This window comes from Strongylocentrotus purpuratus, unplaced genomic scaffold, assembly GCF_000002235.5.
Source record: "Strongylocentrotus purpuratus isolate Spur 01 unplaced genomic scaffold, Spur_5.0 spur5_scaffold_5, whole genome shotgun sequence".
Lineage (NCBI taxonomy): Eukaryota > Metazoa > Echinodermata > Echinoidea > Camarodonta > Strongylocentrotidae > Strongylocentrotus > Strongylocentrotus purpuratus.
The window spans coordinates 44,004,012-44,024,568 of NW_022145611.1; the positions used below are offsets into that span (position 1 = coordinate 44,004,012).

The 20,557-nt window shown below is 34.2% G+C and overlaps 1 protein-coding gene across 9 annotated transcripts in view; it reads right to left on the reverse strand.

Moving 5' to 3' along the window:
* Positions 1 to 660: 660 nt before the first annotated feature.
* LOC581115 overlaps positions 661 to 20,557 on the reverse strand; it is a 37,701-nt gene continuing 17,804 nt past the window's right edge. For 6 of the 9 annotated variants that reach the window (XM_011675396.2, XM_011675404.2, XM_011675400.2 and 3 more), the window contains 20 exons: positions 19,350 to 19,480; positions 18,365 to 18,500; positions 17,588 to 17,730; positions 16,908 to 17,008; positions 15,933 to 16,167; positions 15,459 to 15,643; positions 14,226 to 14,327; positions 12,587 to 12,658; positions 12,018 to 12,068; positions 11,621 to 11,685; positions 10,931 to 11,071; positions 10,372 to 10,562; positions 9,537 to 9,724; positions 8,783 to 8,829; positions 8,421 to 8,462; positions 7,554 to 7,743; positions 6,676 to 6,930; positions 6,423 to 6,544; positions 5,652 to 5,771; positions 661 to 3,558 (listed from right to left, as the gene is read on the reverse strand). In XM_011675396.2, the coding sequence (XP_011673698.2) occupies positions 3,420 to 3,558; positions 5,652 to 5,771; positions 6,423 to 6,544; positions 6,676 to 6,930; positions 7,554 to 7,743; positions 8,421 to 8,462; positions 8,783 to 8,829; positions 9,537 to 9,724; positions 10,372 to 10,562; positions 10,931 to 11,071; positions 11,621 to 11,685; positions 12,018 to 12,068; positions 12,587 to 12,658; positions 14,226 to 14,327; positions 15,459 to 15,643; positions 15,933 to 16,167; positions 16,908 to 17,008; positions 17,588 to 17,730; positions 18,365 to 18,500; positions 19,350 to 19,480 (2,656 nt within the window). In that variant the 3' untranslated portion in view covers positions 661 to 3,419. The remainder of the gene's footprint in view (positions 3,559 to 5,651; positions 5,772 to 6,422; positions 6,545 to 6,675; positions 6,931 to 7,553; positions 7,744 to 8,420; positions 8,463 to 8,782; positions 8,830 to 9,536; positions 9,725 to 10,371; positions 10,563 to 10,930; positions 11,072 to 11,620; positions 11,686 to 12,017; positions 12,069 to 12,586; positions 12,659 to 14,225; positions 14,328 to 15,458; positions 15,644 to 15,932; positions 16,168 to 16,907; positions 17,009 to 17,587; positions 17,731 to 18,364; positions 18,501 to 19,349; positions 19,481 to 20,557) is intronic. The other 3 variants (XM_030998338.1, XM_011675399.2, XM_011675397.2) reach the window with 3 other exon arrangements.

Consider the following 20,557-nt stretch of genomic DNA (forward strand, 5'->3'; position numbering starts at 1 on the left):
TAAATCTACTGAATTTCCATTTACTCCACCAGAAGGCACACAATGGCTAGTTCCTATCTAGTTGAGTAAGTTAGTTAGGCTTCTCTATAGTTGGTAACTAGGGATTTTAGTTGGCTACAAGGTCCTAGTTGGCAACTAGCTTAAAAGGATTCAGGAATATCTGCCCTGGTTTTTTTTATTTTTATAGATTTGAACACTAAAAACGGCTTTCTGATGGTAGTTTTTATAAATGTGTAAACTATTACAGTACATTACACCTTTTCCATTTATTTTACTCTACTGTTTAGTGGTTAGGGAATGTGGTTGTTTTCTGAGCTTTACCATTTGAGGCTCAACGTTCTGATAAAGCGGATATAAATGATTTACACTTGTTTTGAAGTGTCCATGAATTCGGTGTTTGACTGTAATTGGCACTAAAGATCCTGAGATGGTGTAACAGTACCCCTGAGAAACTTTCCAGGATTGAAAGCAAAATCGTCAAAGTGTGCACTTAGATCTTCAAGCAGAACTATTCAAATTTTGAAAATATGAGTTACAAAATGCATCTAGGATGAAATGGGAGTTAAAATGTCATCATGTTAATGGAATGATATGCATAAACATAACCAATCTACACCACACCACACAACACAGAATTCTGAAAACTGAAAAGACTACTTAAAACAATAAATCAAATATATATATGTATGTCAATATATATATATAAACTTTATTGAATATTTCTTGCTACTCATTCATTGGAAATACTTTATTCATCAGATTTGTTTAAGATGACAAGCATAAATGTTCATATAAAATGTAAACTCTTGTATTTATATTGATAGCAAGTTTGCCATTAGCAGCTTTATAAAATTGATTTTATTTTGTCTACCTTTACTACAATTTACATAAATACTTGAAGCTTCTCCACATAACCTATCATTAAAGAAACGGAAAGACTTTGTAGATGCACTCAAATTATACATTGCTTGTGAATTATGAACGTTGTTATTTAGAATAACATAGAGATTACAAATAATAAAAAGCATCAATCTCTCATTAATCTTTCAAGAATGTTTGACATGGGCTACACTGAATACTGTACTAAGAATAACTTACTTCCATTCAAATTATAATAATAATAATAGTCTAGATTTACTAGGATCATACATCTCCCAAAACAAATTTTCAAATACGAAAATATATTTTTGCAAAGCATGTTATATAAGCGGATTGAACAAATTTCCGTCTGATTTATTTGATTTGAATCACACATGGATATCCGTTCCTCTTTAGTAATATGATGATCTGTGCAATAATATTTTTTTATTTTTGTAAATTTGCTTATGAAGGTGATTTCCCAGTTTACAATATCACTGAATATTAATGATTAAGGAGATAATTCAAGACAATCTTTTCATATAATCTAAAAAGAAAAGACATGACTATTGAATTATCCCTATCACAGCAAATCCCATTCAAGTGAATAACAATAGAAAAGGGAATAAGTATTACATGCGATTATTTCTTATTTTCAATTCAATGCAGTAAATTTCACTGTGCTAGTACTGTAACTCAGATTTAGCTGGCAATGCTTCATTTGAAGATCAAAGACTAATCAAAACTAAGTGTAAACTCAAATCACAGTCTACCGTCTCCTAAAGTAGGAGAAAGAGAGACACAAACACAAGATGAAGGAGATATGACGTTCTTGTAATGAGAAGGAGGAAGGGAGAGAAACATGCATGTAATATAGAATGGAAATGGCTTATATTTTCATAATCTGATAAGGCACTTTCTTAATTAAATACCACATTCACTTTACTCACATAATTAAGAAAGAATTTCAAACAGTACATTTTTAATGCAATTTTTTCGAATTATTCATTCAGAGAGAGATACAATTTTCAAAGGCTACCTTCGATTAATCCAAATAATATTTACAAACTATGATCTTGAATTAAGCCACTTCAGCCAGCTTGCACTATTAAAATATATAAAGAAAGAAAAAAGCCCAGAGCCAAGGGAATTATCATTATGTACATAAACAATATACTCTTTGGAGTAATTCCTAATATCTGTTGTTGACTAATGAAGCTAATGTTCTTTCAATGCATATCAACAACTAATATATATCAAAATTCAAGGTGTTTTCTAAACTCCTCTTAAAATGACAAGATTTGTTTTTCTCCTTCAAATTTCATTACTTTAGAAAATTTCTACATTTTTCTGGTGAGTTCAAATCAGTAGTCACTTTAATACTATGCAGTAAACTTTTTAAAACCATGAATAAATAGAATAAATTGATCGTAATCAGCCTTTAAAGATGTATTCTGTACTATATAGATATTCCAGTCACTCCAATATACCTATCATTGGAAATAAAGATTACCTTCAGCAAACAAATATCCACAAAAAATATACCTAGATATTACACAAACTCACTAGCTGCAGATACCAGGTGGTTCCAATGTTAAGTCTTGGGGAATGAGAGAATTGCAGCATCTTAACTACACTGATAATTATGATCCATTAGGCTTCTTGAAATAATTATTTCAAGGCATATTTGATAACCATACAACGCCACAAATTTGGACAGACATGTATCACATAGATCATTTTATGGGACCAGTTTACATGAATTTCAGGATAAAAATGCTCTTGTTTGTTCCATTTATTTTGGTGGTTGGAACTGCCTTTAGCATTGAAAAGATAAACAAGCACTACAGGCATGGAGGCATGGTGGATGGCTCAGTGGACAAGCACATTGGTCCTGGAACAGGAAGGTCCTGGGTTCATTGTAAACAGTCAGGTAAAACAAATATCAGTACCAATATCAAGCACTTGTATCTACAGTACTCACAAAAAACTAAAACACCAAATTCCCCTCCAATTCAACAACTTTTCAGTATTTATAAATGTAAGAATATAAGATTATCTATATTTATCCTTCTCCAAATGAAAAGGCTTTACAATGTTCTTGCACCAGGTTGCCATGCTCATGCACTTCTTTAGTGCCACAACATATTGAACAATTGTTTAACAAGTTTTGACTTATAATGCTTAGTTTTATTAAACGGAGCATTGTTATGTCTCATGACATAACGAGAAAAGGTTAAGATGATTTGCTTGAACCAAAACCCACTGTACAACCAACTGAACTACACATTTAACCAAAAGCATAAATAAAATATACAGCAATGGAAAAGTTACATTCATACCATTTATAATTCATTATTATCACTATCAAGTAGTGCAATTTCATCTTTTAAGTGAAAATATAAGCATTTGGTATCCAAACTACTATGTGAAATCATAGGAAATATAAAACCATAAATATATTCTCAATCAAAATATAAACCTGGGAAGTAATTGCAAGAATTATCTTCTGTTATCCCCGTTATCTGATAAATGACTTTGTGAAGTACATCCTTGAAGTTCTAATCTTCTGTTTTCTCAGTGCCCTCTGGTACAAGATGCTTGAGAACATCTTTGAAGAACATTCCTGAAGCCCCCAGACCAGGCTGATAACACTGATCCAACCAAACTGTCCTGTACTCCTCCATCATACTCAGCAATCTGGATCAGAAAAGACAAGAGTCACATATTAACTAGATGGAATTTTGACTGCGCGCAGTCGAAAATGATGCCTCCGCCATAGAGCAATTTAAACAAGTTTGGAGTTTAAATCTCCAGTGGTTCTTGAGATATCATGATAACAATCTCAATGTATGGAATTTCATAAGTTGACCTCTGTGACCCTTGACCTTTGACCTACGTGCTCCAAAATCTAATCAGATTGTCTTCCTATGGTGATACACACTATCATTAAGTTTGAAGTTTAAATCTCCAGTGGTTCTTGAGATATTATGATATGGTGATACATACTATCATTAAGTTTGAAGTGAAAATTCTCCAGTGGTTCTTGAGATATCGCGATAACGATCTCAATGTATGGAATTTCATAAGTTGACCTCTGTGACCCTTGACCTTTGACCTACGTGCTCCAAAATCTAATCAGATTGTCTTCCTATGGTGATACACACTATCATTAAGTTTGAAGTTTAAATCTCCAGTGGTTCTTGAGATATTATGATAACAATCTCAATGTATGGAATTTCATAAGTTGACCTCTGTGACCCTTGACCTTTGACCTACGTGCTCCAAAATCTAATCAGATCGTCTTCCTATGGTGATACATACTATCCTTAAGTTTGAAGTTTTTACATCTCCAGTGGTTCTTGAGATATCATGATAACAATCTCAATGTATGGAATTTCATAAGTTGACCTCTATGACCCTTGACCTTTGACCTACATGCTCCAAAATGTAATGAGATTGTTTTCCTATAGTGATACACACTATCACTAAGTTCGAAGTTTAAATCTCCAGTGGTTCTTGAGATATCATGATATGGTGATACATACTATCATTAAGTTTGAAGTGAAAATTCTCCAGTGGTTCTTGAGATATCGCGATAACGATCTCAATGTATGGAATTTCATAAGTTGACCTCTGTGACCCTTGACCTTTGACATACGTGCTCTAAAATCTAATCAGATCGTCTTCCTATGGTGATACATACTATCCTTAAGTTTGAAGTTTAAATCTCAAATGGTTCTTGAGATATCGCGCTAACAAACTCAATACAAGGAATTTCATAAGTTGACCTCTGTGACCTGTGACCTTTGACCTACGTACTCCAAAATCTAATCAGATCGTCTTCCTATGGTGATAAATACTATTCCCGAGTCTTAAGTTTAAATCTTAAATGGTTCTTGAGATATTGTGATAACGGTCAAACGGGACGGACGTACGGACGTACGGACGGACAACCCGAAAACATGATGCCTCCGGCACCACCTTCGGTGGCGGAGGCATAACAAAGTCCAAGTCATACTATAAGAGTTCTAATTATGACACCAAATAAATGGATATATATTTGATACCTTGTATGACTTCAATATCATAATGATTGACCCAATTTTTTTAAATTTCATTATGGTTGTAAGCAATTTCACACTCAAGTCCCAATAGTATTATCCCATAGGTTATGCTGCTTGAAAGAATCCCAACACATGATCTGATCTATACAAGTAGGTATTCCTGCACATACTGCCAGTAATCTGACCAGAAGAAGGAGACATATCTTGTTTGATCTCTACACCCTGTGTCACAATGCAGACTACATGATAAAAAGCTGGGCAAATATAAGGCAAAACGTACTGTAGGTATTTGCAATGACCTTATGACCTTGATCAACAGATTTTTGTTTTTTATTGACATTAGACCTAAAGACAACAAATCCCATGACTTCATTTTTCCAATACAAGATACACAGAGCTCTACAATTTAGAAGTTCATTCCTCATTAACAGATGGACATTCATGAACCACTCAAAATACAATGTTTTTCACAATGTATTTAGTAGTTAAAGCCCCACTGTACTACTTGTAGCAAATTGCTCCCTCTATATAGAAACATTTTCAAATCGGTGACCGTTGGTCCCCAATGATCCTCTTTTTCTTATTTTAATTGAGAGCTTAGTTGATGAGATAGCCACCTGTCAGTGACGACCCTGTATGGTCTAATCCCCCCTGAGCGAACTAGTACAGACAGCCTTTAAAGAGAATCAAAAAAATAAAGTGAGTGTGAATATGTGTGAGACTTACTTATTAGCTGAATCTGTCTTGGTGGTTGCAGATAGGTTGGCAAGTCCTACATTGATGACATTGAAACCACTCTGAGCATGATTGGGTTTCTTACCAGCAATCAATAAAGCTCGCACCATCCTACAAGAAAAAAGATTCACACATCAATGTTAATATTTACATTTATATTCGAAGAGCTGCAGCATACTAGCAAACAAACAAAAATCAAGACATCCTTTGTGTGCCATTGTAGCACATTCCTTCAAAGAGTGTTTAATGATTTACAATGTGTTTGGAATAAGAATGACCGTTTTATATCAATCCTGAAAACATAATAAGAAAAAGCATCACACCCTAATGATAAAACAAAATCAAAAATAAATGACAATACAAAATCTTACTCATGAATTTCAAATAAAACAATAATTCAAAAACTTGTTGGCACTAAAAGGATCTTCAATACATTCAATCACAAAAACTTTTGCCATCCTTAAACAACAAAAAAGAAGTTTCTAAGAGGCACAGTGAGCAATATTGCATAATAATAATAATTCATATTTATGATACAATGTTTAATTTCATGGTGTTGTCAATCTCTTGCACCCTTTCCCCACATTTGTTTTAAGCCTTTCCTGATATATACATTATATATAGCTTTATATTTTTTCAAGAACTTTTTTGCTCTCATAACTTTACTCGAAAGATAACTTTAGTGAATTCTAAGAACGCAAACTTGAAAACACAGCAGCAATTCATTTAAATCTGTATGCATTTACAATGACTAAGACTTACTTGCAAGCCCAGAACATCAAGTCTAGAGTGAGATGAACTTGTATGTAGACTCTTCTGTCTAGCTTGAGTTTATCCACAGCATTCACAGACGACTGACTCTTCCGTATCCTGCGCATAGCATTCTAGAAAGGAGAAGAAAACAATAAGATGATGTAAAGATAGGCTCCAATCTATTATCTAGAAAGGAGAAGGAAACAAATACCATCCACATCGATTCTTAAAATATTGCCAACATGTATACAGGATAACTTACGTTTATGATCTCAATTGTGATGAACTCCAGATCAATGTTGTCCGTCTCCTGAATGATTCGACAGAGGAAAGAGCCCTCTTTGGCAGGTATTATGACGGATTTGTCCGTGACAGGTAGATCTAGTTGATTGAGGGATGCCTTGGTGAGATAGGTATCAATACGACCCACCTCAAGGATAGCATCACCTAGAGGTGAGTCAGGATCCTGAAGGATGTGACGATTTATCAACGATGAAAGGTTGCCATGGAGAAAGTCCTGCAAAGAAAACAATACAAATAGATAACTAGATTTATCATTAGCACTTTAATGTACTATATACCTCTTTCAATAGAAACATCATTGCTTGGACTATGAAAGATTTAACGTCCATCTAAAATACATTAAAACATTGGAAGTTTTTGTTATCCGACTGCTGAGGAAGCCAGAATATGAGTGCAGATGGGCCACTAGGGCCCATAAGGTTTAATTTCTACTGAACGGTACTGAGGAATAATGCGATACGAAAGGAAAGCAAACCAGCAGGATCTCAACCTGTACAAGACGGCTAAATCACCTGACGATATTATCATCAGGCTATTCATGGATTAGGCCAATTACACTATATGGCAATGATTGCAAAATATAATGGCAAAAAAAAAAGATGCTTCAGGATAGCAAAATGTGTAAATCATGATTTTATCACATAAAGTAAGAACCCCATTGCAAGGTTATGCAGATGGTAAATACATGTACTATCTCAATCAGGATTAATATTACCTGGACTTTCATTTCGATGTCAAAAAAGAACTTTTAATTATCAAACACTACTGACTAACATATCGATTGCATTCTGCTAAGCTACCCAAAGCAGCATTCAAATAATAATGAGAAGAACTCACCAGAGAAGTAGATGCATTCCATGAAAGACCTGCTGCTGAGATGTATGCTGGCCAACTAAGTACTGGATGATTAGAGTATGTACAACCAGCCCAGTTAGTGAGCAAGAGACCTATAGCATTAGGGTTGGTGGTAGCTGTCTTGATGGCATGAGATATGTTACAGATCGACCCTTCAGGAGCACCACCCAAACTAAAGAAAAACAAAAATATAAAAAAAACAATCAAAAAGACATAAAACAACAGTATTAACTACACAATAATGATATTCCATAATCCATATACATACAATGTCTCTGAATTTATGATCGTACTACCCCATCCATAGTGATGATGGATGATAGCAACTCATAGTGCATCAAATAAACATGTCTTACTAAGTATCCATTTACTCCACCAGGGTAGAGAGAGGCAATACTGATAAATACTTTATCTAAGGATGGAATACTATGTTACGATTGAAACCTACAATTTCATAATTTAAACTCAAATTAATGAAGCACAATACCACAGTGCTCCAACAAACCATTCCAGCATTCACTCCATTTACCACACTGCTTGATAAAATCACACTTGATAATAATATTTTTAAAGCAAGTTTAAAAAGAACTTCCTTGTTTACTTAGAAAATCATTGAACATTAAATTCATAATTTGTATATATATTCTACTTTTACACAGAGATTAATTGATAGAGTCATTACAATTATTCTTTGATTGTCTTTTGGCCCAGTGGCATCCTGTCAAAGTGTGATGACTTGATAGTACAATGAAAAATGTAATGTATTATTTATATATTACATTAACATCATACATTCACTGTCTTCGGCAATAAACTATTGTGTGGAGATTATTGCAGAAACAAACCTACCTATTCCAGACACCTGTTCCAGGGCACACATAGAAACCTTGTCTGAAAGATGAAGAAGACAATAATAATAATAATAATAATAATAATAGTGGCTTCTTATATAGCACACATGTCCGTCACGTTGTGACGCTCCTGGCGCTGCCCTGATTATTACCCTGGCTTTAGCAAGGCAGCCAATGAGTTAGTAAACTGAATTTTATAGTAGCCTTTACATCTTGATTCAATGAGTTGAGTTAAAGAAAGTCTTCTAAATTCAATCCATACACCAAAAACTGATAAAATTTACAAATACATTTTCCGTCAAAAAGTTATACTGTATTTCAAAACCCAAATAGTGTACATGTATCTAATGTAGAACTCACCCGTTTCCTAGAAGCTTCTTTCCTGCTTTCTTAAAGTCAGAATTGCTCTGGAAAAAAGGACAAAACTATTGTGAATAATATGATAAAATACTGACACAAGCAAACACCCTCCAAACATTCTCAGTGAATATAATCATACCAATATCTGATTGTCTGTATCAAAGTCGTTGCAATAAAAAAAAGCATACAGTAAATGGATCATTACACAAATAACGTGATATAATAAGTGAGGATAATTAGGGCACTGATTCCAGGCATATTGTGAAACTATTTGTTTGATATGATATTAATGTATGGGAGTCATCACACAGGGATGAGGTGTCTTATACACCCCTGCCTCGGCATCCCATCTCAACCAATGGCTAAGTTACTCTCTCTGCTAATACAAGATGCTCAACTAATGATCTTTAAGTTCAGCAAGGTTTGTAAAAGCAGATTATGACCTAGTGATGATGGTCTGTATCATGATTCTCAGTTGGAACATGAAAAGAGACATATAAAATTAACGATACATCAAGCAATATTTTGCTTTTCCATGCATACACAAGCAATTCCTCTATTCAGGAAGAAAAACTAGATATCTTAAGCTATGGTCACAAAAGTTTGTACGAACAATAATTTTGTACGAATCTCCGTTTTTACATTGTCTTCCCGAATTTCCATTGTATGAAAATCGTTTGTACGGCGTTCGTAGCAGTTCGTAATGGTATTTGTGACTGATCTCATTCACATATACACACAGAAAGCAACCTACCTTAGAGCCATACCACATAGCTACACTTCCAATGGGAAGTTGTCTGAAGCTTGTCTCATAAACAGAGATGACGTTAGCACAGAAGAGAGGTGTTTGATTGCTTCCAATGCCTATCAGTCTCAGCTGATCCTGAATGCTTAGGATGAATGGTGAGGGTCTGGGAGCTTCCATCTCATCCTCTCTGGCTTCTAACAAACATCAAAACAACAAGAGCATTTCAGAACATCCCTCCAAATCACTTGAATAGGATTCTCATTAATCATATGTTCTTGTAAACATGTTTAATTTCTAACAATAGTTCTTGGACTAAGAAAATATGAATAAGGATAATACTGCAGTTAATACAACAGGAAACTTAGTTCTAGTTCAGCTTTTGTACACAAAAATGAACATTGCTTTTACTTTTATACAGATAATTATTCATCTTACCTAAATAGAAAACATAGAACAAATGCATATCTCTTATATTATAGGTTTATAAAAGATTTGAAGATTGTCCTTATGGCTCAAGAAACTTTTCATAAATAAACAACTTAGCCGCTTGGAAATATGTACCTTGTATTATACGAGTGAGGTGCGATGGCTCAGTGGTAGAGCAGTGGTCCATCGTTCGAAACCAATTTAATGAGCTAGTGACATTTGGTAAGGCATTTATCTTCATAACCAAGTCCCTCGGTCCCCTAGTTGTTTACTTACAAGCAAACACATGCTTTCTTAGCAGTCAGGTAAAACAAAACATCAAACCAACCAAACTTCAACCTTCATATTCTACTTATAATATAGTTAGTCTCTCAACTTTGTATGAGAGTGAATGATCTAGGCAAAGAAGACTTACCTTCTGCTTCAGTTGTAATCTCTCCCGTCTCCTCTGTCTTAGTTTCTGATGTTTCTTTCTTCAGAGTAGAATCAGATGTCTTCGACTGATCTGCTGAGCTATTATCATCTTGAGGTGTCTCTGGACGAGGGCTTGGAGGAGGAACGGAATCTAACAGTTTCCTAGTCAAATTGGGTCCAATATTCACAACCCTGCAACGAAAACAAAACAAAAGAATATATCTATATATATCTAAATATCTCTCCATGTAGCACATAGATTGAAATCACTTTAATTTTATAATGCCATACATCAGATCTGTAAGAACTTATGAGAACTTGTATTTTTTTTACTCAAAAGTATCTATGATCCAGCCTATAGATTTATACAATCTTATTGCTATAAATAACAGTCAAAATATTAAATGTCTTCATGAAATGAGATCTGCTCTTCAATAAAGATTTTCCATAGCTCAGTCTTTCATCTCTACTTAAAGAAATACACTATTCTCCTAATGCTAGAGATTTCTTGAGTCTTAACTTTGCTACAATCACTTGATGATTCCTTATATTACTCTCACCTGGTGGATCCAAATCTTGAGAGGACTTGTTGGAAGATAGAGAAGAGTGGAGGTGAAAGGTCACCACCTTCCATGAGATCAATGTGAGGAACCAGCTTGATGAACCTCCACTGACAAAACACTTCCAGGTCAAGCAACTCACTGCAAGAGGTCAACAGAGGTCAATATGTCAAGGTACTGAGGATCATTACAGACTGAAGATATCATGCATTAACAAATATATAAATATATACAATTCAGAGACCAATGGAAAGTATAATGACTAAATTAAAATGTAAATATTACATATTTATCTTACTTAAAGAAGTGTCTATAAAAATTGGCATATCTTTAAAGTAGTACAGTATATACAATTATTGGAGTGATTGAGAGGCCTTCTCAACATACAAATAAAGGTAGGCCAGTATCATACATTTTATGCAGTGTTGGGGAAAAGCATAGATATCTGATTTATAGTATTTCACTGAACACCAGAGAAATGTAAAGAAAAAAGATCAGTCATCTTTACGGACAAATACAAAATAAGATTGGGAGAATTGAAAACTTATATTCTGTACCACCTATGTCTGGATTTAAATGTTAGACTGTGAGATCATCTGGAATAAACATTCAGTGCATATTGGCATTCCAGTATTGTTCTATCAGTTGATCAAAATGAGCCAATAATTATTTACTTTGAAATAAAATTACCTTCCAGAGTATGGCATGGTGTCGTGTATAGGACTATCCTTGTATGCTTTCACGTACAGATGAAGCTATGGAGGAACAGCAAAAGAAAGAAAATTGTTTTCCATCATTAGTTGGTGTTGAACCATATACAGTACACAACAAAACCCATTGAGCTCAACTCCACACATACAAGGAGATATGTCTTAAAAAGTTACATTTGTGTTTACATGGTAATTTTCAAAAATGTTAACACAATGAATAAACTTTGATTTTGGTACATGTATTACACTTTTTTCTTTCCAAAAGATCCCAGCCATAGATATCGTAGGCTTAGTATTCTAAATATTAAAGGATGACATATCATGTTCAGAAGAGGGATATGTGATAATTATCATTCCATGTAGTAGTAATAGCTTACCTCGTTGTATTTCAGCTGAGCAAAACTATTCACAAGTTGAAGTAGAGTATCCTGGAATTGGAAAATGAACAACAACAACAAATAAAGAATTAATTACCGCCTCTATTTCATCTCTTATAAGTCTTATTTAAATTAGGCATACATATTATTCCAGGGCCCCATCTTACAAAGAGTTAGGATTGATCCAAATCAATCACAAGTCCTCCAATCAATCACAAGTTTGCAGTCTCCTATCTCTTATGTACATAGTTGTGATTGATATCAACTCTTAAAGACAGGGCCCTGGTAACCAAATCTCTAGTATTCACACTATTTACTCTGGCTCTAACCAGAAATAGTCCTTCCCTTCTTCTCAAAATTTGTGAAATTATTACATGAAATAATAGCAATCAAAGTATTCAGTACATGTTCTTTTCCTGCAAAATTCAACCACACAGTGTACACTGAAAAAAGATCAATAAAGCTATATAAATACCTATTAAAAGGAGTTTCTGTTTCATGATAGTTTTGATCACAAAAGTTTTGATATGTAAACAGACAGCATGTATCTTGAAAGTAAAGTGACTTACCATCCTTGGGACTCTGCCAGCAGACAAGTCTAACATGACAGCTCTATGCTTGATACTAGGCCAATCAGAGATCTACGATAGATACATAGAAATAACAACAACTTGATTAATATTCCCTTGGTCATCATCATCTTATATTGTGTATTATCTGTACTTATTCACTGTTAACTACACAGTTAGTTCATTGCTGGTCATACTATCATTATTACATGTCATTATTTGTTGGTCTCAATATCTGTTGCAGTGATGTGATGGACATTATATGAAAACTAATATTTCTCCTTAACAAATTATCCAAAGGAAACAGGTTGTCATGTTCACTTGTTTAATGTTATATCTTGGTTAAGTTGGATAAACCAATGTCACAAACTACACCTAGACCCCCGTTACACATGCGTCAGCTTTTAAAGCGGGCCCTGGAGGCGGCCTCACGCCTGCAATTTGAAGCCGCCTCGAGATCATCAAATCCCTGTTACACATGATCTTGGGCCCGCAATTTTACATCTACACATAGGCCGGCCTCACGCCGCCTTTTCACGAGTTGACGTTTGGACGGACTCCAGAAAGACAGAAAGAGAAAGTGATAGAATGATAAAAACAAAGAATAACATAAGGAAAGACAGAAAGAGAGAGTGATAGAATGATAAAAACAAAGAATAACATAAGAGAAGGTGGCAAAGGGCGCCCGATGTATTATGTTGATAATGATGACAGGTCACGTCACTTCCGCTTATAAGCCGGCCCCCGAGTCCACTTTGGTGTTACACCTACTGATTGCGGGACTGAGGCCAGCCTCAAACCACATCCAGAGGAGGACTGAGTCCACCTGACCTCAGTCCGGCCTCAGTCCGGCTTTTCAAAAAAAGTTGGTGTTACACAATTATAATACTAGAAATCCTGATAACTATTTTATTGAAAAATGTCCATCAACAAATTCCTTATTTACTTTTAGACACACTGGCCCGAAAATATGGAATTCCCTCCCCAAAGATATACGTGATACTGCTTTCTTAAACTCTTTTAAATCTAAACTAAAAAAATACTTCATCTGTTTTTAAATCTATAATAATATTTGCATGTTAATACGTCTCCTATGTTTTGTACACTGTTTTGTTATTGTTATACTTTTTATAGCCAATTGTTGGAAGTTGTATATGTATCTTTTAATAACAGGGAGCTGCCTCGACAGAACCTTATGGTTTTATTTGCAGTTTCCCCAATTCATTTCTATTGCTGTTTAACTTTTTATAATTCCGATATATTTGTAGACATATATGTTTCCATTTTGTGTGTATTTTGTGTTTTCTATATTGTATATAATCTGTATCTTATATGTTTTTTATGGACTTGAATTGAAATAAAACTTGAACTTGAACTATTTGGGCACATACGTCGAGCCGCCTCCGGGGCCGGCCTCAGTCCACTTTCAGACGTATGTGTAACAGGGGTCCTAGATGCCAACTACATTCAACAATGTTCCATAACACATTTATACATAATAATCACAACTCTTTGATAAACTAATCACATGAAGGCATCTGTAAAAACATAAAGAGGCCAAATTTGTTTTGGGAACTGCATGGGACTGTTCCATGTAATACTGTACATATCTTTTATTAGTGGTATTGAGATGACTTACTTCAAGCTGTGGAATGCCTTCCTTATGACAGAGCTGAACCAGCTGCACAAACGTACTTGTTGCATGCCATAGACCAGGAAGATCAGCAGCAACGATCGTCACCTAAATCAAGGGTTATGGAACAAAATGGATCAGTAAATCATTCACACATTGCTTAAAGGTAAAGACCAGTATTGGAAACGCCGCAATTTCAAAAAATGAAATGAAAGCGCTCATTACCAATCATGTGAAAGAATATGTTTTGACTAATACATGATGATAAAAAAATTGCCTGGAAACTGCCTACTAATTCATATATTTGGTAAATTTGTTTCTCTCATGGTCTGTGAGAGATATAGGGTAGTCCCATATACATCTTTCTGTGTATAGTGCTTGTAACTTTACAAAGAATGGGCCAAATTTCTTATCATTTTGATGATTCCAAAACCTTGCAGATGCTAGATGCTAGATGATCAACCTTTTCTGATCGATTCCACAACGTTTCTTTCACAATGCAATCACATGATCATAACTGGTCTATACCTTTAATCATAGGTATTCTTAGTATGACATTACTTCTATTAATAGTTTGAACTCATTTAAAAGAAAGCTTAAATTATATCTTATTTCTAATAATCTTACATCGTAAAAACACTCAATTACTCCACAGTGCAAATTTGTTTAGAGTTGTGCGGTCTACATGTATGTTTTTGTTTTTGCTTATGTTCTACTTTGATTTGTTTTGTTTTGTTGTTTTATGTTATTGTTTATTCAAATAAATATATCATTTGTATGATTCCTATACTGTTTTTTTTTCTGGTGGCTGTCCAGACAAACCCTCTAGGGTTTTTATACAGCAACCTAATTCCTATTTGTTTGTTTTTACTGTCAATATTGTACTATGTTAATCATATTTATGTAAAAGTAATATTTTGATGTCACTGTTTTTTTTTTTACTATGGAATTAAATAAATACTGAACTTGAACAATAATAGAATAATTAATAATTTACAGAAAAAGTATAATGCATATATTGTCTCTTATAGTAAAATTATCCTGTGAGTTGCATAAATCTAGTTGAATACTAATGACACTCCAGCAAGAATTTGATGAGAGAATTTCACAGAAATAAGAAGAATCAATCCATCATCTTATTCCATTGTTCACAAATACCACAAAACAACGAGAGAATATAAGTTTTATCCCAATCTTCCTTATTTATAATTTTGATACTATTATCGCGTTGTAACTCACCATCTTGTCAGTGACTGATATCCTATAGCTCTCTTCCCTCTTGAATGGTAGAGGGTTGATATTACAAACAACCTGAGCTGAGGGATCAAGACACACTACAGAATTCTCCAGCACACAACGATATCCTTTCTCCATCAAGACAGCTGATTGGATAGTCCAGAGGTCAACCATAGGTTCAAGGGTACCTGCCAAGGGTCAAATGAAACAACCACTATGTTACAGCCAGTACTGGTAGTTTATTTTGAATTGTTTCATTTACCATTTTTTTTACATTAAAACATCTTATGTAGTCAATCAATTCTGCTCTTAATTGTCAACACAAATCCATGGAAGATGCTGGATAGAAATATGATCAACCACTACTTCAAGAATTCAGCATTCTGGCATCATCTAAAGACTAAACAATCAAACAAACAAACACACAACAAAGTAGAACATAATACGACAATAAGCGAGGATCCTTATAGTCATTACCTGATTGTGGAATGGCTGCTAGCTGTACACTGAAATCTTGACTGAGAATAAATCTGTCTCCATTCTTCTGGATGACCTGCTGAGGTTGGGGCCAGAGGAAGGTCAGTCTAGGATCCACTTCAACATCCTCCTCCTCCTCCTCTTCTCCTTCTATCGTCTCAAGATCAATCTCAACCTCATCTTCCTCCTCATCCTCATCTTGGACTGATGATGATACTTGAGGACTGGCAGCCTGCTTAGTAAATATCAAATGAAAGGTATCCATGAGATATAAGATGGGCAAATTTTCTTGAGTTTTCTTGCCACCTATTATCAATACATTGGTCTTCTCTAGTACAAACAAGCTTAAAACCGACTTTGGTCTAAACATGTATTACTTTCTAAATATTCTACTACTTGAGATCACAATATACTGTAGAGAACATCGTATTTCATGTAATATCATGACAGGGAATAATTTTCCTGTTATCGCATCGCAATTCGCTATGCATTTTTGCATGACTGCTATACAAAATATCTTTTGTGTAGCAGTTTTCTTCCATAGAAATGTACAGAATTTCATTTGAAATATTTATCCATCACCTGAAATTGCTAATCAAAAAATTTGAGGAAAATTATTCCCTGCATGATGTAAGAGAGAGAGAGAGAGAGAGAGAGAGAGAGAGAGAGAGAGAGAGAGAGAGAGTATCATTTGTATCTTTGAGAAAGAATGAAGATTTCTGGTTGTTTTCACATTCACATTCTGACAATTCTTGGTTGAATGATAAACAGCTAAATTAAAACACAATGTACACACTGAGCCCAGCAACTGGTAGCAAGTTGTGAGAAACCAAAGTTGACTCTCATTGGACAATTGTTACAGTTTCTGATTTAACATTAAATAGATTGGTCCTTAATGGTTGATGTAACAGAGATTCTGATGTACCTTGTGTAAAGAAAGATTCTCAGTATTTGTATTGATTGTTTTATTCTCACCTCCGGTGTGGTAGTAGAATCATCCTTGACAGATGATTCCTTCTCCTCCTCAGCCTTCTCCTCCTCCTCTGTCTCCAAAGTGACTGAAAAGAAAGGCACATCTACACCTTCATAACACACAAACTGATAAAACACACATCTATGAAATATACATACCAAAATATATAAATGAAAGGAAAGGCTAATTAATGCTTCATTTGTTGGTAATTTATGATTTGGTGATTGAATTTGCCTGTCCCTAGAAACTGGACAATTTAATTGAAAGAGATCAGCAAAACTTTTGCTATTTGTATTGTGTGTTCATGTGTAGGTTGATTTGCAAAATGATAAAATTACTGCTTCACTGATGTCAATCATGTTTACAGGTTATCAAAACCAGAGATCTCTAAGAAATTACAATGAAGCATGTTCTCATTTAAAATTTACTATCACATTAAATTAGTTTCATATTCCTATAAAACCCTCTAAATGACACTTTAAAGCACTCCCATAACTTTTCTCTAACGATTACCAACATTTTCACCCACTTGTGACACAAACCTAAAATAAGAAGACTTTCTCTTGGTCTCCAGCCTTCCATTTCCTGGTGCTAACAATGTCATGATCGTAAAATGTGTCCTTAAGGGTTTTCTTTGCACATTTTTTTTTAAAGGCTAATAAAGACTAAAGTCCTAGCTTACTGTCAGCATCCTCGGACTGTTCTGTTGATACACCATTCTGTCCATTCTCTACATGTCCATTCATGATGACAGGAGGAGCTAAGACATCCTTCAGCTCTCGATTATCCTCGGCTAAATCTAAAGGACTCTTTCCTTCAGATTTACTAATCATGATCAAAATAAAAGACACAAAATAGATCATTTAATTGTTGAAGAGAATATAATGAAAACAAAAAAGTAGAAAGAAACGCAATGTCATTTCCAACATATTTGCTTTTCAAATTATAACAAATGTTAAAATGTTTTGATGTCTGAAGTGTAATACTATGATTTGTTTGTGTCATCAAGATCAACATTTCAATTGCATTTTCCATAACCATTAGCAATGGCATGATAGTTACCTCATTTCACAATTGATATATTTTAATTTCTCCACTAATAATGTGATTGTGTTTCACATCTCTTCTTAATTTGTCCATCATATTAAAACTTTAAATCAAATCTTGAAAAGTTAATGAAAGAGAAGTGCCTGTCCCTCTTACATCTTACACTAGTACAGGAAAACAGATATTGTAAAACATGAAACTGTCATGAGGAAAAATTTGCATAATACAAGAATTACAACTTTATTGAACAATTATTTCAAGGAATGTTAAACCTTTGTGAATCTCAACCCTTGCAAAGTTTCAAAGACATAAAAGTTTCTGGTTTAGGAGAAGATGGCTTAAAGATACGGACATCAATTAAGGTAATTAGATGTCACAGAACTGATTTGTTGTGATAACCAGCATTACTCACCCTCCTGTTGCTTTAGCATTGATGTCTGCACCATGTGCTACCAACTCCTTTACAATGTCTACATCCCCTCTCAGGACAGCATCATGTAAGGGTGTCGTCCCATCGGAATTGATCGCATTCACATCAGGGTTGTGCTCTATATCAACATTGACAACATATATCATGCTAATTATTCATTCTTAACGTCACAGAGGCATACAAATTGTATTTCATTTACTTTTTAGGTTACAATACTGACTAAAAGTGAAATCTTGATTAAAACTAACATCCATGTAAAACCATAAATGAAGTCTTCTAGAAAGTTTTATGTCAACTTCTGGACAACTCATAACAACAAACAAATTTTCAACAGAATTCAATCTAATTTCAGATATCTATCAAACAAAATTATTTTATTTCATTTAATAATCTGCTAAACTATAGGTACATTGTAATACTCCAATTATAATCTTAAAGGTATAAATTTCAGGCAGTACTTATTATTTCAGAATAAGATGTTTCCATCATTATTCAGAATCCCTTTAATCACACAGGACAAAAAGATGGTCAGTGGGTCATTAAATCCTTGGCAATGCTATAATTGCCTGTCAATTCACACAAGGGCATCTGGCAAGTGACCAGTAAACTACATGTATCACTCACAGCATTTCATATTTTCTATTCATATTTGCTCATTTCACTCCCACTGTGGCATCCTAGTTTGCCAAGTAATAAGCCTTAGATATAATGCATTGCAAATGGCTGTTCTTGAAACTAGGATTTACAGAATAAATCAAAATTGAGGATCTCTCACATTTGTGTCATATTAATATTTTTAAAAAAAATTATTTGCAATTTCGACTCATTAACAAATTCGCAATGCTTGAAAACAGATTTACTTATCATAATAAAGAAAAAACAAAAAACAACTTTGCTACTGAAACTGATTAATGAACTAGCAACAATTCAAATCTTTGAAACTGATCTTATTTCTAGCCTGGCTTACCTAATAGTATTTTAATGATATCTATTCCGGAGAAGCTAGCAGCCCAATGAAGAGCTGTGTTTCCTCCTGTAGCTTCATCTTTTTGGTTGATATCAAGACCACTGCTCAACAACGCCTTTACTTGCTCTGTCCTACAAGATAAAAGGACAAACAGACAATGTATTTGATATCAAGACCACTGCTTTTACAACTTGGTAAGTGTTATCCTAGCCAGCAAGATACAAACAGAGGAGAGCTACAGAGACATCGAGGGAAAGAGAGAAGAAAATGATCTGGATTCTGAAGAAACAAAACTATTACTAAGAACACAAGGAGAGGAACATTATGAGGAAAAAGAGTGTACTCAAGGTGAATTCTCAGTCTCTGTCTGAAGTCCAGAGAATAATGGAATCAATTCAAAGAACAAATATTATCCAAAACCTGCATGCAATGTATTCAATAACTTAGTTAAAGCCAACTTAAAGGTCTTCTTGAATTACAAGAATACCTTTCAAAATGGCAATAGATTTTGTAATGTTTCATACTTGTTCATGTTATATTGTAAAACAGTAGCTGAGGAACTAACACTTCAACAAGCTCTGCTTCAAGTTAGTTCCTCTTTTCTCGTGCTTTTTCTATTATATTTGTCGTTTCATTGCATACTTTTTGTGATATAATTATTCTTGCATATGTTTTGCATGAGAAATAAAATCATTTGAATCATTTGAATCATTACCATACTACATGTATAATATGAAACTGGAATTTATGAACTTGGCAGATTAATATGCCAAGACAATATGCACAATGGACTTTTATCCAATGGAAAAAAAAACTACTGTACATGGCCTTGGAACTAGTGACACAAACTGTGCTAAACATTTAAAATCAACAGCTGTATGATAAAAGAGTATTCTTACATTGTTATTATGTTAGGTACAGTACTATTCGTGGTGCTCAGCTTACCATAACAGTATCAATATTGTCTGCTTTTGAAATCATTGTCCACGTACGCAAAACAGATATTGAAATTCTACACTGCGCAGTACATCAAGATTTGCACTGTACAACATATGTACATACTGTATGTGCATATTACACATTGGTATGATCTATCCAAAAAGGTATACCGAAAAAATGTGGTCTCCTGAAATTAAGATGAAGAAAAGATATCGGTGTTGCGATGCCACTGATCATTAAAAATTGGTTCTTAACACTCGGTGGCATGA